At 56.5% G+C, this 26,773-nt stretch overlaps 8 protein-coding genes and 1 non-coding gene across 9 annotated transcripts; 5 read left to right on the forward strand and 4 right to left on the reverse strand.

Moving 5' to 3' along the window:
• Positions 1-781: 781 nt before the first annotated feature.
• C8A04DRAFT_27523 (uncharacterized protein) lies at positions 782-2,005 on the reverse strand (the record flags this gene model as incomplete). Its single annotated transcript, XM_062780317.1, has 2 exons — positions 782-1,632; positions 1,768-2,005. The coding sequence occupies 2 exons, from the start codon at positions 2,003-2,005 to the stop codon at positions 782-784; spliced, it is 1,089 nt and encodes a 362-aa protein (XP_062638169.1).
• An 852-nt stretch (positions 2,006-2,857) lies between these two features.
• On the reverse strand, positions 2,858-4,273 carry C8A04DRAFT_27524 (uncharacterized protein; the record flags this gene model as incomplete). The annotated part of the gene is made up of 3 exons (XM_062780318.1): positions 2,858-3,713; positions 3,776-4,043; positions 4,120-4,273. 3 exons carry the CDS (start codon positions 4,271-4,273, stop codon positions 2,858-2,860), a joined length of 1,278 nt encoding a protein of 425 aa, XP_062638170.1.
• A 444-nt stretch (positions 4,274-4,717) lies between these two features.
• C8A04DRAFT_11249 (Pescadillo N-terminus-domain-containing protein) lies at positions 4,718-6,778 on the forward strand (the record flags this gene model as incomplete). Its single annotated transcript, XM_062776899.1, has 1 exon — positions 4,718-6,778. One exon carries the CDS (start codon positions 4,718-4,720, stop codon positions 6,776-6,778), a length of 2,061 nt encoding a protein of 686 aa, XP_062638171.1.
• Positions 6,779-7,338: 560 nt separating this feature from the next.
• On the forward strand, positions 7,339-10,077 carry C8A04DRAFT_11230 (uncharacterized protein; the record flags this gene model as incomplete). The annotated part of the gene is made up of 5 exons (XM_062776887.1): positions 7,339-8,191; positions 8,231-8,808; positions 8,878-9,383; positions 9,435-9,736; positions 9,896-10,077. The coding sequence occupies 5 exons, from the start codon at positions 7,339-7,341 to the stop codon at positions 10,075-10,077; spliced, it is 2,421 nt and encodes an 806-aa protein (XP_062638172.1).
• Positions 10,078-10,253: 176 nt separating this feature from the next.
• Positions 10,254-11,099, reverse strand: C8A04DRAFT_11160 (Haloacid dehalogenase-like hydrolase-domain-containing protein; the record flags this gene model as incomplete). The annotated part of the gene is made up of 1 exon (XM_062776862.1): positions 10,254-11,099. One exon carries the CDS (start codon positions 11,097-11,099, stop codon positions 10,254-10,256), a length of 846 nt encoding a protein of 281 aa, XP_062638173.1.
• A 1,487-nt stretch (positions 11,100-12,586) lies between these two features.
• Positions 12,587-12,696, forward strand: C8A04DRAFT_t58. Its single transcript has one exon. It is a non-coding gene; the product is annotated as a tRNA-Leu (tRNA).
• Positions 12,697-13,674: 978 nt separating this feature from the next.
• Positions 13,675-17,399, reverse strand: C8A04DRAFT_27528 (kinesin-like protein bimC; the record flags this gene model as incomplete). Its single annotated transcript, XM_062780319.1, has 3 exons — positions 13,675-14,640; positions 14,707-16,863; positions 16,923-17,399. 3 exons carry the CDS (start codon positions 17,397-17,399, stop codon positions 13,675-13,677), a joined length of 3,600 nt encoding a protein of 1,199 aa, XP_062638174.1.
• Positions 17,400-18,204: 805 nt separating this feature from the next.
• Positions 18,205-19,761, forward strand: C8A04DRAFT_36371 (uncharacterized protein; the record flags this gene model as incomplete). The annotated part of the gene is made up of 1 exon (XM_062783505.1): positions 18,205-19,761. One exon carries the CDS (start codon positions 18,205-18,207, stop codon positions 19,759-19,761), a length of 1,557 nt encoding a protein of 518 aa, XP_062638175.1.
• Positions 19,762-21,777: 2,016 nt separating this feature from the next.
• On the forward strand, positions 21,778-25,458 carry C8A04DRAFT_11228 (uncharacterized protein; the record flags this gene model as incomplete). Its single annotated transcript, XM_062776885.1, has 5 exons — positions 21,778-24,125; positions 24,180-24,272; positions 24,363-24,501; positions 24,577-24,858; positions 24,895-25,458. 5 exons carry the CDS (start codon positions 21,778-21,780, stop codon positions 25,456-25,458), a joined length of 3,426 nt encoding a protein of 1,141 aa, XP_062638176.1.
• Between the last annotated feature and the right edge of the window lie 1,315 nt (positions 25,459-26,773).

Genomic DNA, 26,773 nt, shown 5'->3' on the forward strand with positions numbered 1-26,773 from the left:
AACGGGATCATCAACGGACGCTTTGAAATCAATGACCAACAAGACCGTGGCTGCTGATGGCTTCTGACCACCCTTACACGACACGGGCAAGTGGCGCCCAGGGATGCCAATGCCAACCCCCGTGTTCCCCAGGAACAGGAGTCCCAGCCCAGGTGCCCAGGATGGTGAACCCCAGTTTCATTCCCCTTTTCGGCTCACGGCCGATTAGCGAGAGGGCGGGGTTCTGATGAATGATGAATCGAATCAAAGTTACCCCAGGTGCCCAGCCACGCCACGCCCGCCCTTTCCGCCACCAGTGTCGTTGATCGCAACATTGTCGTCCAGGCTGCAGGTCCTATCACGCCCGCTTATCTCCTCCGAAGTGTTGGCAACCGAGACAATGGAGTAGAGGTGAAACTAGCACCAAAAGAATTCCTGCGCGGTCCTTTCGATTCTCATCGGGCTCCGAGCAGCCCCGCGGTCAGCTCGTCAGGGGGCCCGTCCTGCGAGCCTTTCCTTCTTCGTCCACTTGGCGAGCTGTCAAACGTGAAATCGACATCATGACCTCAATCGTCCTGTTGATCCACGCCGTCCCGCCATAGCAGACAAGCAACGCGCGCCCCGATCAAGAAGGTTTCGGCCTATCTCCCGACCCCGCGCCGGAGCGCTGCCCGGTCCATGAGATTCATGGTCCAGTAACGTAGACAACGGCCAGGATAAACTCGAACAGCAAAGGTCTACACGTCTAGTGTACGGATACGATACGGAGTACGCAGTACGCAGTAAGAACTCAATTCCGTTTTCACGCCGGCCCACCCACATCATCCTCAGCCGCTTCATCGGGAAGTTGAGTAGACGCGATCCAGTTCTCCATCATAGCCTGGCCGCCAGGCCGTCCCGGTTGCGTTTTGGCACCGGTCTGATTATTTGCGATAGCGCCAGCTGAGACGGCTGAGCTCTCGCTTCTGCCCGCGCCCTCGCCGCGCCTCTTTACCACGAGGCACAGCACCCGCCCGTAAATGGCGAAGCCCTCATACGAGATATCCAGTGCCATCTTCTTTTTGTCATCGCGGTCCCGTTCCGCTGCTGCTGCGTCTGCTACCTCACCCTCCGCATCGACAGCATCTTTGTCTTTTCGCCGTTTCGGAGGCCTCCGGGCCGATCCAGGATCGCTGCTGCCCTCGCTCTCCCCATCCTCGTCTTGCCCCTGAAATGGTTCGTCTTCATCTGCCGAAGAGCCCGGATCGTCGTCGTCTTCCCCAGAGTCCTCAATCACCTCCACGTCGTCCCTGGAGGTGATCTCCGATTCCTGCCCCTGGTCGCGGACACGCCGCCGCTTAGGTCTCCTATTGGCTAGCCCCGGCTGTGCGACCGTTTCATCGATCATGGGGATGTCGGCGAGCTTGACGGCGTCTTGATCGTCATCGTCCTCACCGAGAATGGGCACGTCGGCATCCGCGTCTTCAGGGGCGATTTCGAGGCTAGTGTCGGCCTTGTCGATGTCGATGGGCGCCTCGCGGGAGGCGCCCACTAGCCGAGATGAGTTATTGGAAGTCAGTCGTGTCTGGAGTTTGTCACGAAATAGCTTCTTTTTGTGCAGTAACGAGTGCCGTGTGTCGGTCTCGGTCAGGAAGATCGATACCTCGAAATCATCTAAGTGGGAATTTTTCAGCTGCTCAATTCTAGTTCCAACAAGTGGTGTGTGTGTGTGAATCAGTTGGCACGCAGATGGCAATGTAGCGTCATCATGATGATAGCTCGGCTCCTCGGGCACTGTTCATCACCCACCTCCAGCAACAACATCTTTGATGCTCCGCTTCTTGCTTTTCTTCTTGCTGTACGAACGTTCCTGCTCCTCGCGCAGCTTGGGAAGCACCAATGGTCGCACGCTCTCGATGACCTTGGGCAGAATTGGATCCCGGGGATTTAGCAGCCATGACTGGGCAAGCGCGGGGTTGTCAAGGTAAATGCGACATTCCAAGACTGAGTATTTGGTGATGCGGAGATAACGCCGTATTGGTGCCATGGCGCTGGAGTGGAATCAAAGTTGGCAACGACTCAAGGGAGTGAATTGGGAGGATGAGAGTGAATGCTCTTACTTTGAGAGTAAGTTCATAAGCTCCCAGAGTTGGTGGGGCAAATATAGCCCCACAGGGAAGGTGCTAAGGAGCTGTCATGACAACCGCAAGTCAACAAAATCAAACCTGGAAAGTTGCCCAGTGTTAATATTATCAATCCGATTTTAATTTATTAGGAACAAATTAGGCACCATCATTGTTCTTTGGGGTAGTAGGCTACGGTCGTTGGGTCCTGCTCGAGATGCAAGGGTAAAAGTCAAGAGTTCTATGGATAGTTAATCTAATAGTTAAGTAAATAATGAACGGATTCAACGTCAACGAGAGCACGACAAGGGGAAAATATAGTAAAAATGTATAGTGAACAATACTGATGGCGTCCGCGGTAAGATTACTCGGAATCTAGGAGCTAAGAAGTAAGTAAAATCCATGAAAGATGGAAGCTTCAAAATATTTATTACATAGACCCCAATGTGGTAATGGCAATTATATCGCCTCCATAAACCAATTCATTCCAAACCCCTCTAATAAACGTAAGGCGACAACATTCAATATGAAGATTGAATCCTAGACAACGCAACTTCTCATCACCTAAATTAAAAGGAGTTCCGATGAGTGGTGTGTGATGTCACAAGAGTCCGGATCTCCATTTCCCGAAAGACACGAAGCCAAACGTGACGGGTTTGCTATGGCATCGCGACGGCGGTAGGACATTGCGAACGCTAGGTTGAAGTTGAACATGATGACTTTGGTATTATAGTAGCATAGTAAATATCCTCCAACCTCGTAAACTACGCCTAGTTCTATATCTGTCGTATCTCCTTCCCCACCATCTCAGGCCGTTCCACCTCCCACTCATCTCTCAACACGGCAAACATCAGATCGCACACCAACAAGCTCTGACCCAAATTCCACACCAAGGTGATGGCATAAAAGAAGTTGGCATTCCCACTGCCGGCGTAAATCCACAAGTGGTAAAACGCGGGTCCTAGACACGTGGCATAGAGTATGACGGCGGCGCTGACAAACGTGTAGCGCATCAGCGGGACGACGTGGCGGTAGAGCGGCACGAGAGCCAAAAACAAGGCGGAGTCGCTGATGCTCGGGTAAGGCTTGAAGATGGCAAAGATGCCGAGAAGCAGGGTCAGGACGACAAGCGGCTGGCGACGGATGCGCACGGTCAGGCCGCCGACGTAGCTCGACAGGTGCAGCCAAAATACGGCGAGGAAGAAGGAGCGGAAGGAGTCGAACATTTCGATAAAGAAGTACCACCACAAGCCGGCGTTGGGGGCTAGGTCGGACAGCGTTAGCTGCACGCCGTACGTCGACGGGAGGAACTCCCAGGAGCCGGTCAGGAGGTAGGACACCTGGAAGAGCACGGCCACCACGCCGGCGACGGTCGTGGCGCAGACGGCCCCGAATTGGAGGGCGGATTTCGTGGCTCGGCTAGGGCGCTGTCGGTCGTAGGCGAGGAGGACAAGTGGGGGGAGGAGGAGCAAGGGGTACATCGAAAGGTAGCTGGCAAAGGAGAGGGCGATCATGGCACCAAAGGGGGCGCCGGACACGGCCTTCGCGATGGCATGGAGGATGGCACAGGTGGTGAAGACGCTCGTGGATCGCCCGATGCAGGTGGCGATTGTAAAGGGGTTGAAGAGGAAGCTGTTCGACGAAAGTCAGCACTTCGAGATGCCACAACAAACCGGTAGGGGTGTATCACATACGCAGCTGCAATCACGAAGCCGCTCCAGCGCTTCTCTCGACGCGGCGAAGTGAACAGGGCGGACGAGCCCGCTTCACCCGAGTCCGCAATCTTCCATAGCGCGCTCGCACTCAACAGGTCGACGGCAATGTAGAGAAGGTAGGTGAAGATCGGAAGGCTCGAGAAGCTCGGGAGCAGCGAGAAAAGCGGAAGGAAAAGGGGGGCCTGGTGATAGACACCGCCATCGTAGGGAGAGACGTTGTGGTTGTAGAGAAAGAGTCCTTCCTGCACTGAAGATATCGTTAGCGCCATCCAAAAGCAAAGGAAACACGGAGGAAAGGAGGGGAAGGGGAACGTAGGGCGTACATCTCTTGAAGCTTGTGACGGGGGTCGAGATCTCGACACGGCCAGTCAGCAGGTCGGGTAGCGCTGGAAGCAGCGTGAAGATGGCAAGCCGCAAGACGGCAGCGCCTGCGTACAGGCCCGCCGTCTTCCCCGGGGTTACCTTGGCGCCATCCATCGCTCAGTGCGCCGTGCCCGGAACATGGGAGTGAGGGAAGGGACCGGAGTTCGAGATGCAAGTTGCGAGTTGGAGCTTGGAGAGTCGTGTCGTGTCCGGCGAATTGGAATCCATGGGGGTCCATTGTCGGCCGTTGGCCCCACAGTGGACGACGGTCTTGGCAGGGACGCAGGGACGCAGGCCGTTCTCCGCCTACCAAGGCGGCTTGGGCGGTAAGAAACGGCATGAAATGTTCTGGCAGAAAAAAAAAGTTCAGCAGCTCGCAATGCGAGCGCCCCGCCCATTGTGTTGATTTGATACTTTCGTACATCAAAAGAGTTCCGTGAGCATCAACAGGTTGATATCGTCACCCGTTGAACGTCCAACACCCGCCACGGCTCTCATCTCACACAACACCCATTTACCTTTGGAATAGTCAATTGAACGCCAATCAATTGATCCGTGATGGTGAAGCAAAAGAAAAAGGGCCAGGCCGGCCAGGCCCGCAACTACATCACGCGCACGCAGGCCGTCAAGAAACTGCAATTGAGCCTCCCCGACTTCCGCAAGCTCTGCATCTGGAAGGGCATCTACCCGCGCGAGCCGCGCAGTCGCAAGAAGGTGTCCAAGTCGGCTACGGCCTCGACTACCTTCTACTACACCAAGGACATCCAGTACCTGCTGCACGAGCCGCTGTTGCAAAAGTTCCGCGACCAAAAAGTCCTCGAGAAGAAGATCTCGCGCGCCCTCGGCCGTGGCGACGTAGGCGATGCCGCCCGTCTCGAGCGCAACGCTGCCCGTCCCGACCAGACCGGCAAGCCCCGCTACACCCTGAACCACGTCATCCGCGAGCGCTACCCGACCTTCATCGACGCCCTGCGTGACCTGGACGACTGCTTGTCTATGCTCTTCCTCTTCGCTAACCTGCCCTCGACCACCGCCGTGCCCGCCAAGATGATCGCTCGCTGCGAGCGCTTGTGCCTTGAGTTTGAGCACTACCTCATCACCTCGCACAGCCTGCGCAAGTCGTTCCTGTCGATCAAGGGGATATACTACCAGGCCAACATCCAGGGCGAAGATATCCTGTGGTTGGTGCCGTACAAGTTCAACCAGCGGATTGTGGGCGATGTCGACTTCCGCATCATGGGCACATTCATCGAGTTCTACATGACCCTGCTCGGCTTCGTCAACTACCGGCTGTACACCTCTCTCGGCCTCAAGTACCCGCCAAAGTTCGACCAGACCAAGGACGACCAAGGTGCCGAGCTGGCCGCCTTTTCGCTCGAGGGCGTCAACCTCGCGACTCAGGATGATACCAAGGCCATCACTAATGGCAGCGAGGCAGAGCAGCACGGCCCCGATCCCACGGTGCAGGCCGAGGTGGACAAGGTCGTGCAGCAGTTGCGGAACGAATCGGGCGAGACGGTGGAGGAGAGCTCAGCGGCGGCCGTAGACGACAACGAGAAGGACATAGGGGGTGATGACGAGGACAAGCCCAGCGACGCGATCGACAAGTTCGAGCCCGTCGCGCCCGGCGGTGACGTCCTCCCGCAGCCATCGTACGGTAGCAGCGACCCGTCGCAACTGTTTTCCAAATTCACCTTCTTCCTGTCCCGCGAGACGCCCCGGCAACCGCTCGAGTTTATCCTCCGCGCCTTCGGCTGCAAGAGGATAGGCTGGGATTCGGTCCTCGGCGAAGGGTCCTTCACGACCGACGAGTCAGACCCGTCCATCACACACCAGATCATCGACCGCCCCGTCGTGCAGGCGGCTGTTAGCGAACAGGGAGACGGCGAGGACAACCAGACGGCGCAAAAAATCGGCCCGAACCACCGGTACCCGGGCCGGTTGTACGTGCAGCCGCAGTGGGTGTGGGATAGCGTGAATGATGAGGAACTCAAGGCGCCCGAGCTGTATGCCCCCGGTGCTGCGCTACCGCCGCATCTTAGTCCCTTTGTTAAGCCTACCCAAGGGCAGTATGACCCGACCGTTCCTCTGGAGGAGCAACAGACCGAGGGCGAGGCCATTGAGGCCGCGTTGGAGGATGCCGGCGAGGAGGAAGGCGAGGACTCGGAGGTTGAGAATGACATCGACATCGCGGCTGATGAGGAGGAAGAGGAAGAGGAAGAGGAAGGTGACTTTGGTGGATTCTCCGGAGACGAAGTGGACGACGAGGACGAGGACGAAGAAGATGAGGAGGAAGACGACGAAGAAGAGGAATCCGCCGCACTGCAGCGGCAACTTGAGCTTGAGGCCGAGGCATCGGGCAAGTCGGTGCAAGCCAACGGCAGCCAGTCGAAGAACAAGAAGGTTGACGCCAAGACCAAGGCGAAGCTGGAAGCCAAGAAGGTGCTGGAGCGCAAGAAGAAGCAGGAGGCGGAAGACTTGGAACGGGCCAAGGGCATGCTGAGCAAGAAGAAGCGGAAGCTGTTTGAGCAGATGCAGTATACCAACAACAAGAAGAGCGCGGAGGACTTGAAGTTGAGGCAAAAGCGGAGGAAACTGGAGAAGGAGCGGAAGGCGTAGGGTAAGGGCGTAGGGTGGTATTTGTTTTGATTTTTAAGGCACAGAATACACATAATGATGATACCTGTCAAGTTGTTACTTTCGGTGTAATTTCACGTTGTATTTGTTGTTAGTGCACCTTCTTGCTGTTGAAAACGACGCTTGCCAAATAGTTCATCCCTCGACAAAAAATCATGCTTGAACCGAAGAGGGTTAGGGTTGGCTATGGGTGTGAGCCCGTCGCTTTCGCTCTTTCACACTTGACCTCGACTCAGTTTTCCAACTCAACTCGAAACTCGAAACTCAGCATTTTACAAATTGTCAAGAGCCGCTTAATTTACACAGGCATTCTTGAAAACGCGCGAAACATGATGTGAAATAAACGTTCAATTTCTTAGCCGAAATTTTCTTTCTCACTGTCGAATTCTCTTCGTCTCGCTGCAACCCGGCGGTTCATACAGTACTCAACACCTTCTTTCCTGTTACACCAAAATTCAGATTCCACTTGTTCAAACACCAACCCTCCAAATCGCAACACGCCCAACAAAATGGGAGGTTTATCCGGCCAATCCGACATGGATATGGACTCGAATTCTGATGCTAAGAGCAACATCCAACGAGATCTATACCAAGAAGACGACGAAGACCCGATTTCTCTCGCCAGCATTCCGCTAACACCATCCAAACGCCAACGCTCACATCCACCTTCGCATTCGCACTCGCACATCTCAATATCAAGCTCACCAGTGGACGATTTAGAAAGCCCTGGCTCAGCACCACCGTCTACCCTCAAATCAACCCCCCACTCCCCTTCATCCCCCCCTTCTGCTTCATCCACCCACCAAGACGAACAGCACCAAGACCAACCCCCAGAACAAGAAGATGAAGACCAAAACGACCACCTCCAAGACGACACCACCTCCCCCCCAACTTCCCAAGCAGACACAACCGCAACCAACGATGACGACCCCGACGCAGACCCGCACCGTCCCAACCGCTGGAACGGCCCCGCCACAACCTGGATGGCTTGGACAGCGACCGACCGACAGGCTTGGTATGCGCTGGAGGGTGTGAGACGGGGGGATTTGAGCGCGCATTTGTTTAATGCGCTGGGGTTGAGGAGGGGGTTGAGGCGGGCTAACGGGGCAAGCGAGGGAGATGAGGAGGACGGTGAGGCAGGTATTGATGTGGATGTAGATGGTGGGTGGGAACTGGGCAAAGCGTGGACGGCGTGGCCGATGCGAGCGGCCGAGGTGCCAAGGGATAGATTGATGCCGCGGGCGGTGGATGTTAATGAGCCGTTTACGTTTCGGAGGGAGGAGGAGCCGGCGTTTGTGGGGAGGAATTTGGAGGAGGAGATTTCGGCTGGGATGTTGAGGTGTGCGGGGGAGAGGTTTCGGAAGAGGGGGTTGGGGGGGAGATTGCAGGGTGCGGGTTTGGCTTCATCGAATTTGAGGACGGGAGGGGATGAAGAGGGGGGGGTGATGAAGTCGGTTGAGAACAATGATGGGGGGGCTACAACGGGGGGAGAAACGGATTTGGACGTGGGAGAAACGACCGGGTGGGACGACGAGACGGACGCGGCCCCGTCATCATCTAGGAGAAGATTGCGAAGCGGTAAACGGCGAGGTGGCACATCCGGAGCGGCCTCGCCATCTTTCACGCCTACGCTCTCGGCCGACGACGAGCGGTCGTACGCGCTTCTACGCCCAGCTGCAAGGCAAATCATGTCGCGGCTGGATGCGACGCTTATGATCCTGCATAATCAGCGTATGGCTGGACTGGGCAACCTGTCGGAGTCCTCGACTGGTGAGGAAGACGAGACGGATGGAGAGATGCCGATAAAACCCCCTCAAAAGTCATCGTCTGTACAAACGCCTACACCGCAGCCACAACCAACGAAGCGGGGACGCGGAAGACCTAGGATAGAACGGGTTCTGCTGGAAGGGGAAACAGAGCACCAGATGCGACTACGGATAGCCCGGAAAAACAGGAAGAAGAAACCGGTATTATCGATGGCCTCAGAGCCGGAATCTGGAGCCGAGACAGAGGTCAGCCAAATCAGACCTCAGGGGGCCAGCAAATCCCACCCGGCCAGCAAGACCATCAAAGCCAACAAGCGGCAACAGTCACAAACACGGTCCATCGCCAGCTCACCAGCAAGCTCCCGAGCGAGCTCACGGTCTCGAGGCTCGAGCGTCTCTTCCGAAACCAACCGGGAGAAATTTCTTACCAGATGGGGTCTACGAAACTGGAAGGATGTGTTGAGCGCCGCCGCTCTAGCAGGATTCCCACCCAAGGTCATTGCCCGCGCTACGCAGCGGTGCTCAACACTGTTCCGACAGGAGATGACGATGCATACGTTGCATCCGCGAACTACGTCTGCCGTGATACCCAGTAGCAACATGGCTGGTAGTCACATGGCTGGAGTCGAGACGGTCCGATATGTCCCGGGACAACCCATTCCGTCGTCGTCAGAGGAAGATGGTGATTCCGACAAAGAGCTGAAGTTGGCCCAGCTACGAGCGGTTAGTCGTCGCTCGAGTGTTAAGCCAACGAGCGGAATGTCATCATCCGAGTCTGATGAATCTGACCCCGACAATACACGAGCAGGTCGCCAGCATAAGTCTCAGCACCACCGCACCGGATCAGCCACCCCAACAACGCCCTTATCAAGCCTCCTATTCTGCCCTCACCCTAGCTGTCGACGCTCCATCGAGCCATTCGACAGGAAATCCAATCTCGAAAGACACCTCCAAGCCGTTCACGACAACCGCACGCCCGACCCCACGGAACCAGCATACCAAGCCGTGGAGGAGGGGGACTCGGCGGGGTACAAACGCCGCAGACGGTCTGCTACGCCAGGGCTGGCTACGCATCTCTGTCCGCATCCGAAGTGTCCGCGGGCGATTGAGGGGTTTACTAAGGGGTCGAATCTCACGCGGCATTTGCGGACGACGCATGGGGGGTATTTGCCTGGTGGGGGGGTTTTGTCAGCCGAGCCGAGGTCGGGGTCCCAGTCTAGGTCTAGGTCTAAGTCTAGGTCGAGGTCGAGGTTTGAGGATGGTGAGTGGGAAGGTCGGACGGAAGACGATGATGACGAGGGTGGTGACGAGGATGTAGAAGGGGAAGAAGAAGACGAACATGAAGAGAAAGACAGTGCAGATGAGATGGAGGGGGGGATTCACGTGGATCGGTTTCTACAGCCGATCAAGTTCCGGAAAGGATGGCGGGCGGAAGATATGCGGCAGCGGCAGAGGATGGGGAGGTCGGCGAAGAGGGCGAGGATGGCGTCGGAGGAGTTGGATTCGTTTCTGTGAGCTTGGCAGGCTGGTTCCGTGGGGACTGTACTGGTTTTGGAAGACAGACGAGCACATCAATGCGACAAGGAATGAGGACAAATGAATAAATAAATGATGCTGATATTTCGGACTCGAAAAACCAAAACAAGTCGAACGAACGACGACCGTCATAGCAGCCTTCTACGGCTGACCCCCTATTCCTTCTGCTCCTTCTCTCCAAACTGCCGGTCCACCTCATCAGCAAACTCCCCCAGCGTCTGAAACACCCCCTCAAACACAACCTTCCCCTCCCCCTTCAACTTCAGATAATCACCCCCCGTACCATACCCCTCCGGCGTATCACCGCCCCTAGCAATCCACACCGTCTTCAACCCCAGCTCCGTAGCCGGCACCACATCCGCCGTCAAGCTCCTCGCCACATGCAACAGCCCCCCTTTCGTCCCTTTCTCCCCGTCATCCGCCGCGGGCCGTTCCACCCCAAACTCCTTTTTGACCCCAGCAAAAAGGTACTCAAAGTTTGCCTTAGCCGGCTTATAACTACCAATCGCCTCGGCCGTGTACACCGCATCAAACCGGGCTCCAGCCAACGGCCCAGCCACCGCCCGCGCGATATTGGCCTCGTTCACGTTGCTGAGAATCACCAGCTTGTATCGATTGCCGAGCCGCTTCAGCGCGTCCACCGTGTCGGTGAAGGCGGGCCAGCGGCCGGGACCTGTGCCGATTTTCTGCAGGTCCTCTTCCGATACTAGCGGCCCTTTGATTCCAGATTCCTGGGCGACCTCCTGAGCGAGCAGGCGGAAGGCCTCAGTCAGGTTGGCGTCGTAGGCTAGTTTGGGCTGGGTTGCCCAGAGGTGTTCGGAGAGGGCGTTGAAGCGGAGGAGGGCGAGTTTCGGGGTGGCGTGGAAAGGGTGGGTTGGGGGGAGGTGGGTGAGGAGGGGGGCCAGGTCGGCGGTTATGCCGCGTTCCCAGTCGATTAGGGTGCCGTAGCAGTCGAAGGAGAGGGTGGTGTAGGTGGTGTAGTCGGGGTTGGTGGGTGCCATGATGACGTTTGGTGGATGATGTTGGAGGTGTGAGGTGGGTGGTGTTAGGATGATGAGTTTGTTGAAGTGAGTTTTGATGTCAAAGTGATGTTGATGATCTGAGTGAACAAACAAGTAAAGCTCTCGATGATGTCGAGAAGTGAGAAACGGAAAAACAAGAAACTCTCCAAGACGCCCTTTACTTATCCTCTAATCGAGCTCGGCTCCCCTTTCCACAAACACCAGAGACACAGACGTACAAAAACAGAAGCGACAATCGGCGGACGGCGGATATCAACCCCTCCCGATGCCCAGCCCCGGTACACCCGTCCGGTCGAATCGGCTTCTCCAAGACGTTGCTCCCGGCCCCGCTGTCGGTCCCCGCTCCCCGCTTCTCCAAACCTATCTCCGCCCTACTTACCGTCTTGCGTCGGCCCTACACTAAGGTAGTGTCCGTCTTCCCGGACAGCCACTTACCCCAATCCGTGCTCGGCGAGCTTGGCCGGGCGACTCACCGGAGCCGTCCGCAGCCCGCAGCTCGCAACTCGCCGGCTTCGGGAGGACAAGAGCTGTGATCTGTACAGCGTAAGGCTCTGCTGTACGCAATCATAGCCGTTGCACGGGTAAAATTGAAGGCTGATGGTTACAAGGTACAATCGAAGGGCGCGCCCTTGGATTCGACTCCTTCAGGTTCTAATCGACCCCTTCCGTGACAGCTGACGACTTCGTGACTTGTTGCACTTCGGTCCCGGCCGGATGGCCAGTGGACAGTGAACGACTTGCTCGGGCATCATGGCGTGTTAGTCCTTCCTCTGGGTTCGACTCGTACCGCCCGAAGTGTCCCATAGTTTCGGATTCCTCGGGTTCCTTGCCCCACTGCACGTGTCTGGCCTCGCACTGAGGAAATTGCGTTGGGTTGTGTTCAGCTGTCTGATATGAAAGTGGAAGGAGCGGGCGGCAACTGCTCTTGCCAAACACGTGCTCCTTTTTAAAGGGAAAAAAACCCCAAAAATGTTCCTCCCAACAGGAATCGAACTCGAAAAGAACCGAGATGTGGTCAGACAGGGCGCCGGTCGGTCTTTCGGCCCGGGGCAGTATCCAACTAGGTACACATATCGACCTATACACCACCGAGGAGGCGGCTCGCTGCGATGGTGTATTGGTTGCAAGCCAGAATTGCGCCGGGGAGTTATATACCCCCAAACAAATATATTACCATAAAATTTCCACCACCACTTTTTTTTTTCGAGACGAGTTTCAATTGAATTGAAATCAACCACGAATTAGATAATACTCAATCACCCGTTCATTTAATTATCCTCGTGACTTTCACGCTCCAAGCGAAACATCGTAGTTTCTCCCTGCGGCCTCGGCAGCCGAGCAGATAACCCCACCATCCCAAACAAGCAACCCCACCAAGAACGAAAAAAAAATATTCACCCCCACCTTGCTTCATCCCATAACCCCCCTCTCGAACCTGACGTCTCCAACAAATTGTCACATCAAACGGCAAGGTGGCCGAGCGGTCTAAGGCGCCACGTTAAGGCAAACCCTTAATCGTCTTCTCTCCGAGAATCCGTGGTCCGAAAGGGCGTGAGTTCGAATCTCACCCTTGTCAAGATACAACAGTCCTTTGGGGCTTTCCTTTTGTTTTGTTTTTCGTTGTTGTTTAGAGTGATGTTTTTTACTCCTTTAAATCCCACTTTTAGAGGTGGTCGATCCTGATTTGAAGGTCTTTGGTGGTCTTACATTAAGATGGATATCAGATGTAGAGTTCTCTGACATTTCCGATAACTTGTACTGTTTGTTCTCAACACCATCATCCTCATTATCCATTCGGCGGTCTTGGGAGAATCCATGACGGAACCTCAAAGAACAGAGTCGGCAAGCCCCCCAATACCATTATGCTCACACTGGCTTTCAAAAATCGAGCATGCCCTCGTTAAAGGATGATCCATCGAAACCAGTGAGCTAGCGAATACCTCACCTCAAGTCCACCTTACATAGCACAAACACCATAAGAACACACAACCCAACCCAGTCATGGTAATCATAACCTAAAATTGCTGTCTTTTTTCTGCAATCAACATCCCACACCACTCTGCTTGCTATTCTCTTCTCCTCAACTATCCTTTCACACCTCTTTTCCCAGAACCCTCCCCAAGAAACAAAAAAATAAAAACGCAAAGAAAAAACTTGAACCGTACGAAGGGGTATCGATATCGGTGCTCAGTAACCCTAACAAACCTAGAACAAAACTGCCCGCCCAGCCTAATTAGCCAGCCCCAACCTAGCCAGCCCCAACCCAACCCAGCTGACCCCAGGTAAGGTAATAAAACCACCGGAATCATGACATGACAACATTTAAAAACGCCCCAACTCCATTCATTCCATGGAAGTGTACTGCTCGCCCAAGTCATCCATCCAACCAAACACACACACACCACGTCCAACGAAGCCCAATATAGATAAGCCTAGCCTCCAACCCAGCCGCAACTAAACAAAGGAACAAACCGCGTATAGCAACAACACAAACGCCCCAGTACCGCATCTCATATCAACATTAAACCCCGCCTCACCGAGATACCCCGGAAAATCACCTCAACCTGGGACTCTTCCTCCTAGTCGAACTCCGCATCGGCGGCGGCGGCATATTTTCCGCCCCGTCCGCCATCAGCCCCGCTCGTTTCGACAGTCGTGACGATCTCGTCCGCGCATTTGTTGTCTTCGACGTCGCTTGTTTGAAGACTGGTAGGGGCATTGCTGAATCAACACCTGTGTTGGCGTTTGTTGTGGTGATGGTGGCGGTGGCAGTGGCGGTTGATGATACGGTTGGGGGGGAGAGGATGGATGGGCCGGAGGAGGCTAGGTTGATAGACCCCGTTGTTGGGGTAGCACCCGCTAAGTTGACGTCGATTTCTCTTAACCCTTCCGTTTCCGGCTGGCTGTCGGACGTCGTTGGGCGTGTTGGTGTGGGCACTGGCGTCCGGTCGAGATCTGGCAGGACAGCCGGGGTTGGCGTGCTGGTGTTGCTGCTGTTGCCGGCCGTAAATTTAACCGGAGTCGACACGGGCGAGCCACGGATAGCAGCCAGCAGAACCTCGTGGGCACTCGTCCGCGGCAAGTCGGTTGGGAACTCGTACTTGACTTTGGCCGGGGTTTCGCCGGTGGGTTCGTACTCGGTGAGCTCGGTTTGTTGGATATGTTCGCGGAGTTCGGAGAGGGGCTGGCAAACGTGTTGATCGAGCGGCCCGAGGGCGTCTTCGAGATGTTGCGCCTCGGTGTCCATCTCCTCGCCGAGGTCCTGGACGCGGCCGAAGGTCTCTTTGAAGTGGCCTGAGATGTTGGCAAAGGACTGTTCGACTGCGATGTTGAGGCTCTGGACCGACTCCCCGTGTTGGCCGTGGTGGCTCGCGTTTTGGGTCTTGGCCCGTGACACAAAGTCGTCGAGATCCTGCATCTGTGCGTCCAGATCTTGGATTTGCTCTTCCACAACCCGTACCGTCTCGGCATGGACCGACTTGGTGGTTGCCTGGATCGAGGTGCTGTGCTTGTTTGCCACCTGTGGACGCGTATTAGTACAGCCCATGCAAATATCCAAAAAAAAGATACAAAAGTGAAAACATACCGTCCAGTCGTCCTTGAGTCGCGTCTTAAGCGCATCCCTAGAGCTAGTCACCTCCTCGACCACCTTGGCGTCCTTCTCGTTCCACGAGTTCATGCCCGTGGAATACTCCGCCATGCTACCCTGGAACACCTTGTTCGAGTCCAAGATCGACTCCTGGACGAGTGCGGCCTTGTCTGCAAGGCGTGACTCTTGGAGCTCGGCCTGCGAGTTGATAAGCCTCGTGATCTGCGAGAGCAGAGCCTGCCGCTCTGTCGCCGCCTGCGCCCGTTCCTCGTCCAGCACTTCCTGGATCCTCGTGGAAGCCGACTCGTTCGACTCGACGATGGCGTGGCTCGCCTCTTCAAGCTCGTGTCTGAGCCTATCGGACTCAACCTTTTGGGCGCGGATGTGCCGCAGCAGCTCCTCAAACACCGTTTTGAAGTCCTTTCCCAGCGAGCTGTACGACGTATGCAGCTGGCTGTGGAACGTGCCGAGCTCGTTGAGCACATCCCCGGCAATCCGCTCGGCCGCCGCGGCAATGGCCTGGAGGCTCTCCCCGACGCGCTGTTTCACGTTGTCCCGAACAACCTTGATTTCTTCCAGCACCGTGTCCATCTCCTCCTTCGACCGCGCCTGCTGCTCCACCAGTTGCGTCCTCGACTCGGTAAACTGCGCCAGATTCTCATCTAGAAAGGTCTGAGTCGACGACAGTTTTTCTAATTCTTCCCGAACAAACATCTGCATGCGCTGCGAGACGCTCGAGATGTGCTCTTCCTGCCCCTGCCGAAACTCTTCGATGCGGCCCTCCACGAGTTCGGTGATATCGGCCACGTGCGCCTGCGACATGTGCCACGTGCTGCGGTTGAGGTTGTGCAGGTCTGATTTCCGCCGGCTTTTGGCCCGGAGCCCGTCAATGTCGCCGACTGTCCTCTCGAGCGTGTTGAGGAGGTCGCCGCCAAGGACGGCCAGCTGCTCTTCCGTCTCCTGATGGGCCTTGCGGATGTGTGTTTCCTCAGCTAGCGCGTTCTTGGTAGCCGCCAGCACGATTTCCGTTTGGTCCAGCACCCCCTTGGTTTCGTCAAACTGGGCTAGCGTCCCTTCGTGCTCCTTCTTGAGCCCCATCAGGTTCGATGTGACCGAGAGCAGCTCCTGCAGCTTGTTTTTGAGATTCGTTTCGAGCGTCTCAATCTTCGCCCCTTGCTCCTCCGTCAGGATACGCCGCGACTCGTTCTGCACCGTCAGCTCCTCGTACGTGTCGTTCGACAGATAGACCCCGTTCCGCTGCCGTGTCGCAATCAGCTCGGCCTTGAGGCGCTCAATCTCAATCGTCAAATCCCGCAGGAGCGTCTTCTTGTTAGTGAGCGCGTTCAGCTGCGGCTTGTTGCGGATGTTCTTGGCGCGAAAGGCGTAGTCGAGGGTCGAGATGCTCTCTTCCAAGTTGCTCTTGGCCGGCGAGATGGTCGCGATGATGCACGTCTTGGTGCGGCCACCGAGCGAGTCTTGCAGCAACCGGGTAAGTTTCGACTCTCGGTAGGGGATGTGCGGGCTGCGGTCGACGAGGGCGTTGATGACGCGCCCCAGGGTGAGCAAGCTCTTGTTGATCAGCCCTGCCTCGGCCGCGCGTTTGTTCTCCGCTCCCGATCGCTGGATGTTCTCGCTGCCGGCCAGATCAACCAGGTTCAGCTTGCCCAGCATGAGAAAATCGTCTCCGTTCTCCGTCTTTTGTTTCGCATACACTGTGATGGTGAACACCGTGTGACTACGGCTGCTCAGGTCGTTGCACTTGGTGGCGGCCACCTGCCGCTTGACGCTCCCTTCCCGAAGCCACTTGAGGCCTTCGCCAGCGTTCTGGATGTACCGTTCCTCCATCCCCTGCACCATGGTCGTCGAGTGGCCCTTTCGTGAGGTGTCGTCGTAGATTTTGAGTTTGGCGCTGTCGTCCGAGGAGAGGAGGTCCCGAAGTTCTTCGTTGTACAATTCGATAAACGAGCACCGGACTGAGTTTTCTTGCTCATCCAGCTCGAGCTTTTTGAACAGGGCTTGGAGCACACGAGGGATGATGCCGGCATTATCGGACAGCATCCCCATGGACTCCGTCAGGTCGCCCGACATGGTGTATGTTTTCCCGGTACCTGTTTGCCCGTAGGCGAATATTGTGCAGTTGTATCCGGAGAGCATCTGTCTCGTCAGTCATTATTCCATCCAGTCCCAGATTCGACACAGGAGATCTCGCATACCTCATCCAAAACCGGCTTCACCACCTCCTCAAACACCATACCCTGATCCGCCGCCTGCGAAAACACCCGATCAAAATTATACGTCTTGTCGCTAACCGAGTTCGGCCCCATCGACAACTGCACCAGCTTTCCCTTCGTAGCATCAGTGCGCACAACCACCGCACTATTCTCCTTCACCTCGCGCTCGTTCCGCCCGCGACACCTCACAACGACATTGATGTTGGTAGCCTCGCCGTCGTCGGGGTCAAAGTCGCGCTCCTTGCGCTTCCCGCCGCCAGCGGAAGAAGTCGCCACGGACATGAGAGATTCGGCTGGAGAAGCGGCGCGCGCGAGTCGCGAGGTGGCTGCGTGTCGGGCCATGCCGAGTCGGGAGGGGGGCGCGGCCGAGCCTGTTCGTGTTGTCCCGGGCCGTATGCTGGATCGTCCACCGGCGGCGGACCGCGTTGGCGGCGCCGTCGAGGTGTGTCTGCGCTCCATTGGGAGCGGGGATCGCGTTGGTTGTTGTGATGTTGGTTGGGGAAGTTGGCGGTGTGTTTAGACGGGGTTTGTTTGGTTGGTTGGGAAAAACGTAAATCGCGGTCGTTAAAAAAAAAGAGTTATAGTGGGAAGTCCAAGCATTGAAGTCTTGGGCGCGTTTCTCCCGTCTCTTGTTCCGCAAAAGGCAGGGGGATGGTGATTGCGGGCGGTGCGCATTTGTGTGGGAATGGTGGGCGCGTCAAAAATGGCAGCCACGGCTGTCTGTGGCTCGAGGGGAACATTTGCAGGGGTGTTGCAGGCGCGGTACACAAAACATGCAGAACCGGAAGAGGCCATTGCCGTGGCAACCACCGCCCCACACGCCGATTTGGGGTTGTCGCAGGGGACAGGGGTGTGGAGGTGCTAGCCCCACTTGCCCCTCCATGAGTTCCGCTTCGAGCTTCCTGTCAGCTTGCCTGCCGGATGACGTCCAAACGGCCAGCTGCCTCGGTCATGTGGTGGGCAGTCGACTCTCGGGCATTCAGTGCGTTTGTCAACTGCGACTTGACACTTTCACCATCCTTTTATTTTTGCTTTTATCGGAAAACTGTAATTGAGATAAAATAGTCATCGGCATTCTACACCGTTATCGAGTTGCGCCCTGTCTCAACGGACGGGCGCTTTCACCGCTAGCCCCGCCCGCAATAGCTATCTAGGCAGCCGGGGGGACTCTGAGGTACTTCCCTCTTTCTATCGTGGTCATCGTCCACGAGCCAGAAAGTACACCACCCCATTACTACAAATAAGGATTATCGCCATCACCAAAATGACCTCGGTTTTCTCGGCTCAGCTTCATCCCGGCCGGGCGCTAGGCTTCCTCGTGCTCGGCGCATCCCTCCACGATGTCTTGACCCGCCTCAAGGCCGAGCCCCAACGCTTCCCGAAGCTCGAACTGATGCACACGCCGACCGACCCGGTGCGAGAGCCCGTCATTCTCGGTCTGCCCGCCAACGGGATACGATTACGGTTTGATGGCCCCGAGCAGCGGCTGCGCTTGATTGAAGTAACCGACTTCACCAAGAGCCACATCTTCCTCAAGCCGGCCAACGACAAGGAGCGCGATCTCGTCCGGCCAGCTTCCCACGACGCGCCCGCTGCTGACGCCACGCCCGGCCCCACATTTCGACATATTTATCAACGGTTCCTGGGGCCGACTTATGATGGGGAATACATGGAAGCTGCAGAGGTGTATGTGCTGTCGTACCCGGGTGTGGCTTTCACATTTCCGATGCAAAAGAAGGACTACTCGCCATCGAAGGATGTAGTGTCGCTGCTCCCCTCGACTGGGATCCCAAATTCCATGGCCGTATTCAGCGGTGACTCGTGGGCACAGGCGCGCGAGAACATGTGGACGGAGATTCTCCCCAGCGTCAAGGCATTCGCGCCGCTTGCCAAGGGCAAGGACGTATGCCCAGACGAAGTCTCGCTCGTGAAGATCCACGGGGGTGGCAAGCTGCAGTTGTTTCGTAAGTGGACGAGCAGCTCATTCTGGATCGTCCTCGGCGAGACTACCCCGCAACGACTGGTCGCTGAGCTGGGCCCGCCGGATGCCATCTATCGCAAGAACGACCAGGGCATGTACATCCACAAGCTACGTGCTGCTAGTAACACTGCGGGCCGTCCCAATGGGAACGATCTCAAGCGGCAAGACGATCTCACCGACACCGACCAGTCCTCGCACCCTCCTTCGGACGAATACGAATCCAACGACGAGGCTGTCGAGGACGGTCTCGTGGCCAACGTCTCAGGCGAATGCTTCTACAACTATTTCTACCTGGGCTTCGACGTCCTCGTGTCCCAGCCGACTATTCCATCTCGAGCACCCCCGTCACAGTCACAAAACGGTAACGGTAGTTCTGAGCCTTCCGAACTCGCTTTCAAGTCCACCACTGCCAACCGTCTGGTCGCTACCAAAGTCATCCTCCACGGCAACGTACCTGGATCCTACCCATTCAACCGCCATCGGCGCTGCCGCTGGGAAATCGAATACCTCGCGACGCCCGAGTCAAGCGACGGCGATCCCGCCGCCTCAGAAACCCCCTTCTCGGAGATCGAGGAACGGCTGCGGGAAGAGTGGAAGTCAATATACCCGTCGGAGGCGGAAGCGCAGCAGAAACAGCGAGGGATGGTGCTGAACCGCGGCTGGGGGGACAGTCCCGGGAGTAGCTGTGAGCTGCTTGGTGGGTGGGAGGAGAGCGGCGGGACGAATCCGGGCGTGGGTAAGGGACGGGGGGAGGATTCGACGACGACGTTGTATGGGTTTCCGGGGTTGGTGTTTGAGGTGTTGAAGAATGGGTGGGTGAGTGCGTTGACTGTTTTTTGATCGAGTAATGGGATTAGGTTAGGATAGGTTGGTTTGGCGTTTGGTATGGGATGTACCCGGGTTAGACGAGCGTGGCGAAGGGAATCAACGTTTTGAATTCAAAGAGGGACGGGTTTGGCTTTCGAGTCCTAGCATAATTACAGAATTCCGGACCGTTCCAATACAACGTGAACGGTTGTCTAGTTTTAGTACGGTATGGCGAAATACAACGGCTGTGCAAGTTTTTAGACCCGGACGTTAGATTTACATTTCATACCTCAGTTTTTATGGCCAACTTTAACTTTCAAGTCCCCTCAGTCTCCTTCAATTTTGGAGGGGTTGATGGCTATTTCTATTTTCAGACTTTCAAGTCTCTTTATATTCGATAGCTAGGAAAGGATCCCGATCCTTCAACGACTCTGCCCGCATGTCAAGTTGCACTTGCACGTCACTGCCAGTTCCATGCCTCACCATTTGAGCGATCACATTTGAGTGCTGACCCTTCTGCCGGCTGGCGGGTAACAGTGGGCCACTGCACCTGTCATGTGTTTCGGCCCCCTGAATACCCCAGGCTGCCCGTTCTTTGTCCATCGCAGGCGCCACAGCAGCATCGCTGACCGCTCGGCGACGCTCGCGGGCGACGGGCCTAAATTTTGGTTCCCGTCTCGCAGGGTGTCCCCTCTCCGGTTGCATCGACCCTGCTTTTTCCATACATTAGCTGCCTGCGAACCAGCGGCTCTCACTCGGTGCAGTGCATTCAACCCCCACACTGAGTAGACAGCGCGTGCGGGCGAATGGGATGATTGTTTCCTGATTTCCACGAGAAACGGTCCAACAGCCGGCTGTTTCTTCCCGCTTTCTTTCACATGATCGTTTTTGTTAACGTAACCTCCCGTCGTCCCTGAGGCAGCCTATTGAACCCTCGAACCCTCGAACCCTCGAAGCACGAAACCGAATCGAAAGCACATCACAAAGCGAAGAAAGAAGAACGACTCGAGTTCGATCGCATCGAAAGTTGGAGTCGCTAAAAAGAAGAATCGTCAAAGGGACCTCGAACTCGTGACCATGCGCCGAACTTAGCTGTGAAGTCACCAACGAAAACCGAAGATTCGCTAGCCGACCTCGTCGTCTCGTCTCCGTCCGTCTGCCGGCCCTGTCTGCCGGCCCTAAGGTCCGTCGACGGGCACGATGGCGGACCATGACCAAGACCGACACCAAGACCGAGACATCAGTCCGCACCAGCGTTCTTCCTCACTCCCTATATCCCATACGTCGTCGACCCTTCAACCCCCGCGCGATGTCGGCTCACGTCGACAGCCAAGCGGGAGTCACTCCTTTCACACCGGCGACGACGCGCTCGGCCTGGGTATCGTCGGCGCCTCTGAATCCGCGACTGCGGCATCTGCGTCTGCCTCTGCGTCTGCATCTGCCTCTCCGGCTGCCGACGTACCAAACCAACGCCCCGCACCCGTACCACTCTCGCATCCGCCACCGCCGACGACTACCACCAACACGGCTCCGGCTCGTAGCAGTCATCATGTCCCGGCCGAGAACCGGTTGTCGGACGTGCACCGCGCGTACAAACACCACAACCGATCGAGTGGCGGGTTCTTGCTGTCGGATTCGTTGACTGCGGCGAACCGGATTGGGCTTGGTAGTACCCGACGACGGGAGCAGGAGATACATACACATACACACACACATACACATCCGCATACGCATACGCATACGCCGGAAAAGCGACAGCGGAGGTCGTTTGAGCCTGGGCAGGGGTACAATGACATAACGGCTGCTGGTATGGGTGCGGGTGTGGGTGGCGTTGCTGATAGTAATAGCCTCCCGTTGTTGGAGATGGAGGGGGGGATGGACGCGGTGGCTATAGCCCGACCGAGCAGCCAGTTTACTACTCCTGAAGCGGGATCAGGGACGACAACAATGACGTACCGCAACTCGTTCGGGGGCGACACCGCAGTAGGGTCCTCCTCACCAGCAGCCAGCGTGGCCCAGCTCGATATGGAATCCGCGCAGATCGTCAACATGGCGCTCAACCTCAGCGAGTCCCGACGTCTGGCCTCGCGACGGAACGTCTCGCAGCCTACCCCGCCACGACTAGCACCGCTGCCGGATGCGGCGCACGGCGGCGGCGGCGGTGGTCCGCAGGGGGGTAGTCTGCGGTATCATCTGCAGCAGCAGCGGAAAATGTCGCGGACGGTGTCGCCCAAGCCGGACCGGGCGTTCTCGGTGGCGTCGCCGAGGGTTGTTAGCGGGAGGTTGTTTACGCCGCTGCAGCCTGCGTTTGAGACTGGCATGGGGTATCGGTATCTTTCGTCGGCGTCGACGCTGGCGAGGGTGCAGAAGGCGAAGGAGTATTTGGATCTGATGGCTCAGTATCGGAGGGTGTTGGAACTTGTGCCGCCGCTTGAGCCGGAGCACTTGGGAAGATCCCGGGCTGCTGCTGGTGGTGCTGGTGCTTCTACTAGTAATGCTACTATTGCTACTACTACTGCTACGACGCCACCTCTCACACCCAACAACAACTCGGAGTCCGCATCGAGGACGGCTGCCAACGAGTCAGAGCCGAGAGTTATCGGCCGTCCATATAACCCGCTACAATACATTCGCAACCGCAAGGTGCGGGCGCGTGAGAGACGGGCGATCGACGGTGAAGCGCAGGGGTTTACGGATGTGCTCAAGGTGTCGGAGTGGGTGGATGATGTAGCCAAGTGGGTGGCCACGGGGCAAGGGCGGCGGCCTTCTGCTTTTGATGAAGGGGATCACCACCACAACCGCAGCGGGATTCCTGCGTTTCCGGGTGCGCAGCTAGAGGGGATGCAGGTTTCGCCCCCGCCGTCTACATCCGCATCGACGTCGAGAGCGGGGTCGGCAACCAAGCCGAAGAGGCCGCGGGTGGACTGGGTCATTAACCCGGCGGACATGCTGGCCGATGTGTACTGGTTGGAGCTGGATGATAATAAGAAACTGGTGGAGGACCGGCATTGGAGGCGTGTCTTTCCCCAGAGCCAGGGGCTGGATGTCCCACGGCCGTCGTCCAAGGATGAAACGGCTCGTTTTGCCACGCCTGGCTCGACGCGGGCCTCGCTTGAGGCGTACACACTCAGTGATCACAAGACGATATCAACGATAGGGACAACAACGACGACAGCGACAGGCGATCAAGTACCGCCATCGTTATCATCATCGAACAAACACGATCACGAACACGTCCTCATCGCAGCGAGAGACCGCGCGCAACAAAAGCTCCGCGCTCTCAAGGGCTCACACCATCGCCACACTAGCTCGTTCGCCAACCGCGACCTGCTCCGGCTCCACCGGGGGTCGGTCTCCGAATCGTCCGACACCGATAGTGACCGGCGTCGGCGAGGAGGGAAAGGCGGGCCTGGGACGACGACCACGGTCAGGTCGGTCCTGGAGAAGCAGATGGAGGAGATGATTGCGCGCGAACAACGCGAGGCGGCGGAATCCCATCCTTTGTTTGATCGTGAGACGGGGCGGATGCGGTTTACTTCGCCCATGACGCCGGATCGAGATGGGGGTAAAGACGGAAACGGAGGAGACGCGGACAGAGATCCGCGGGGATCGGACGGGACGTTGGATTGGCCTCCTCAGAGGGGCTCGCGTACGGAACTCAGCGAAGCCGATAATAAAGCGTCGTCGTCCGTCAGACGGGACATGCTGACGACGTCCCCGCCATCGCGAAGGGGCCGCGCGAGTCTTGAGGTGCCTCGTGACAGGCACGCCTCAGCGGATGATGATGATACCTCACAGGCGGGTTCGCCAAATTTGCGGCCGACGCCGGATGTGATACCCTTGGTGCCTGCGCTCGGCGGCATGGACTTCTCCCCCATATCCAGCCGAGCGGGCTCACCGCATCGGAATCCGCTAACGAGGGTCAAGGGGATGTTCCGCGAGCGGAGCAAGGATCGTAGCGCGGAAACACTTAGTCCTCAGCAATATCAACACCATAACGGGGATGACAACAATGGTGGCGGCGCAGCACCAATCACTACTATGGCCGATGGCCTGGTGGCTACCCCTGAAACCGCCGGAAGCGGTATCTCCTCGCCACACCGCCGGCGACCCTCGCGCAGCCCGATCAGCGGTAGTGACCGTCCGCCGTTCGGCCACCGCTCCCACAAAAGCCTGAGCAGTGTGAAACAGCAGCAGCAGCAGCAGCAGCAGCAGCAGCAGCAGCGCAGTGACGACGGTAACGGCCTCAGTAGTAGTTTCCGCTCCTTCCTCCGGGGCGGTCCGCGCATCGATACTGTTCTGCGTAGTAGTGTGTCCAAGATGAGTGATATGCTATGGCGGAAGGATGGGGAGGATACTTCGGGGACGTCGTCGTCGTCGTCGGATTCGGAGGCTGGGTTGCGTCCTGGGCTGGGAGCTGGGCTGGGAGCTGGGCGTCGCACGGAAGCGAGAGGACGGTCGCGGGGGCCGAGGCATAAGAGGAGTTATTCGGTGTTGGAGGGAAGGAAGGCTTTGTTGGATGCTCCGCAGTTTGTGAGGGATCAGTTTAGGAGGTCGGCTGGGGTTGATGCTGGTGCTGGTTCTGGTTCTGGTTCTGGTGCTGGTGGTACTGGTGGTACTGGTGCTAGCCGTAGTCGTGGTGCTTCGCAGGGTTCGTTCCAGCACCCGCCAGCCCGGCCGATCAGTCGACGGTCGTCTCGGTTTGACTTGCTCAAGCCACCGAGGATTGATGTGCAGAATGCCTCGCCGAGTATCTCGCCCCCGCCTGCTGAGGTGCGTCAGCAGCAGCATAACAAGGACCGGAAAAAGCAGAGGGCCGATGGTGGTGGGTCGGATACTGAGCCCGAGTCTCAGTCTCAGGTTGCCGGGAAGACGACAGCCAACAGCAACCTCACCCGCGCAGCCACGGCCCGGCTGGACGCGGCGCTTGCGATTCCGCATCGACCTGTCGGACCGTCCGGTCGGCCGTGGTCCATCGCTGACCGCGGGAGTGTCTTTCCTTCGACGGGTGTTACTGCGGTCTCGAAGCGTGAGATTGCCCGGCTGCGGGCTCTGCTGCTTAGCTCGGGAATCCACGCTATGGAGATGGACCGGAGAGCAAAGACGCGGAAACTTAACCCTACGCCTGGTGTTGTTGTGCCCTCGTGGGCTACCAACACAAACAAGAATCCGACGGCCGACACCACAACAAACACCAACACAACAACAGACACCCTCACCTGGCCCCTCATAGCCTCACACGCCCCCGACCCAACAACCCACACCCGCCTCCTAACCACCCCCCTCGCCCAAACCGAACTCTACCCCATCGCCGCTCGCACCCTCGCAGCCTCCGTGCAAACCTCCACCGCCTCCGCCCACACCCACGCCACCCACTTCGCCAGCACCACCGCGCCCTCTCTCTACGCCCGCGCCGACACCCTCCGCTCGCGCGTCGCGTTTGATTTGACCAGTCTCGCGCAGGAGACTATTGATGCTGCGGATGGAGCGAACCATGATTTGGTTGCGGGGCAGAGGTTGAAGGTGAAGAGTGTGGTGGATGCGATGGAGACGATGTTACGACGAAGGAGGAGGAGGTTTAGGTGGGTGAGGAGGGCTGGGTGGTTGGTGGTGGAGTGGGTTTTGGTCGGGTGTATGTGGTATGTGTGGTTTATGGTGGTTTTGGCGAGGGTGGTGATGGGAGTTGGGAGGGGGGTTGTTGGGGGTGTGAGGTGGTTGTTGTGGTTGTAGATGTATTTTCTTTGTATTTGTATACGTACTATTGGGGGCTGTGATAAAGGGGCTGTTTGGGGGTTATTCGGATGGAGTGGAAAGCCGGTGGTTTAATTTTTGGTTTGGATCGTTTTACCTGGAAACAGACAGGGGCTTGTTTGATAATTAGCGCGATACCCAGGCGTGTACTTTGTTGTAATACTCGATTTATCTTAGAGCAGGCGGTGTTGGTAGAAATAATGAGTTTCTCTCAAAGGTACACGGGAAATTAAGCCGAGTTAACTTACACATGGTACACATGGGAATGCGAGTTTTCCCTCGGCTAGAGATAACTGGTTAAACTACAGGAGTGTCTCGGGGGGTGAAAAGTGATGATAAGAGTGGTGATCATGCGGGCTGAGGAAGATGGTTCCCTTATGAGAACCTGAGAACCAAGCCGCGGTACATACCTCTCAGCCCCTTTGCGTTCCCCTACCCCCCGTCGCCGGGGCATATGATACACTTTCATCATCTGAGCGGCCACCCCCTGTCCCCTAGCGAGATCTAGTCTGGTACGTTCACCCTACTATGTATTCGACTGGTTATGTACATACATACAGTACCGTACGCTCACTTCAACCGCTAGGACAGCACCAGACAAATGTGCGTCCATCTCTTTAAGGGTTGCAACAAGGAAGCCAACAGACTCAATCCCGGGGATTTAGTTATTTGAGCCCCGACGAACTATCCCGGATGTATTCAAGAACACATCTTGATACATGATAAGCTGAAGGATGACAACTATCATAAGTTTCTTGTTAAGTACGTGTTGTATAAATCACACCCTGAAAAGAACCCCAAAGGAACTCCTTCTTTCAGGAAGACGTAGGAACTTTGATTTTGACTTGTGGCTATGCGTCATGTACGATTCAAAGATAATGAACTTGATGAAATATTTTTGTTGCTTTTATCTTGATTAATGGACGCTTGGCAGAGTACATGGGCCACGAATTTCTTGGACACAAACTTAGTAAACTGAAAAGACCGAATGCCTGGAATTATTATTAGCCTTGCAGAAATATACCCATTGGTTACCTCACAGTTAAATGTCCGACGGAGGCCTAACTTGGATGTGAAATGTTGTCCCTGATAATGCATCTCTCCATGGTAACGTTATCTAGCACCCAAACATCAAGAACAAATGAACCACACACACTTAGACAATGCAAACCAACCACCCGATCTATTAAACATTGCCCTGGACCGGACTAGTCTACATCTAACTACCGTTCCAACCCCCCTTCCCCCTCTTTCCCAGACCAAACCAACCGACCTCCCTTCCATCTCCTACCAG

Source organism: Dichotomopilus funicola (genome assembly GCF_033296635.1).
Source record: "Dichotomopilus funicola strain CBS 141.50 unplaced genomic scaffold C8A04scaffold_21, whole genome shotgun sequence".
NCBI classification, from domain to species: domain Eukaryota; kingdom Fungi; phylum Ascomycota; class Sordariomycetes; order Sordariales; family Chaetomiaceae; genus Dichotomopilus; species Dichotomopilus funicola.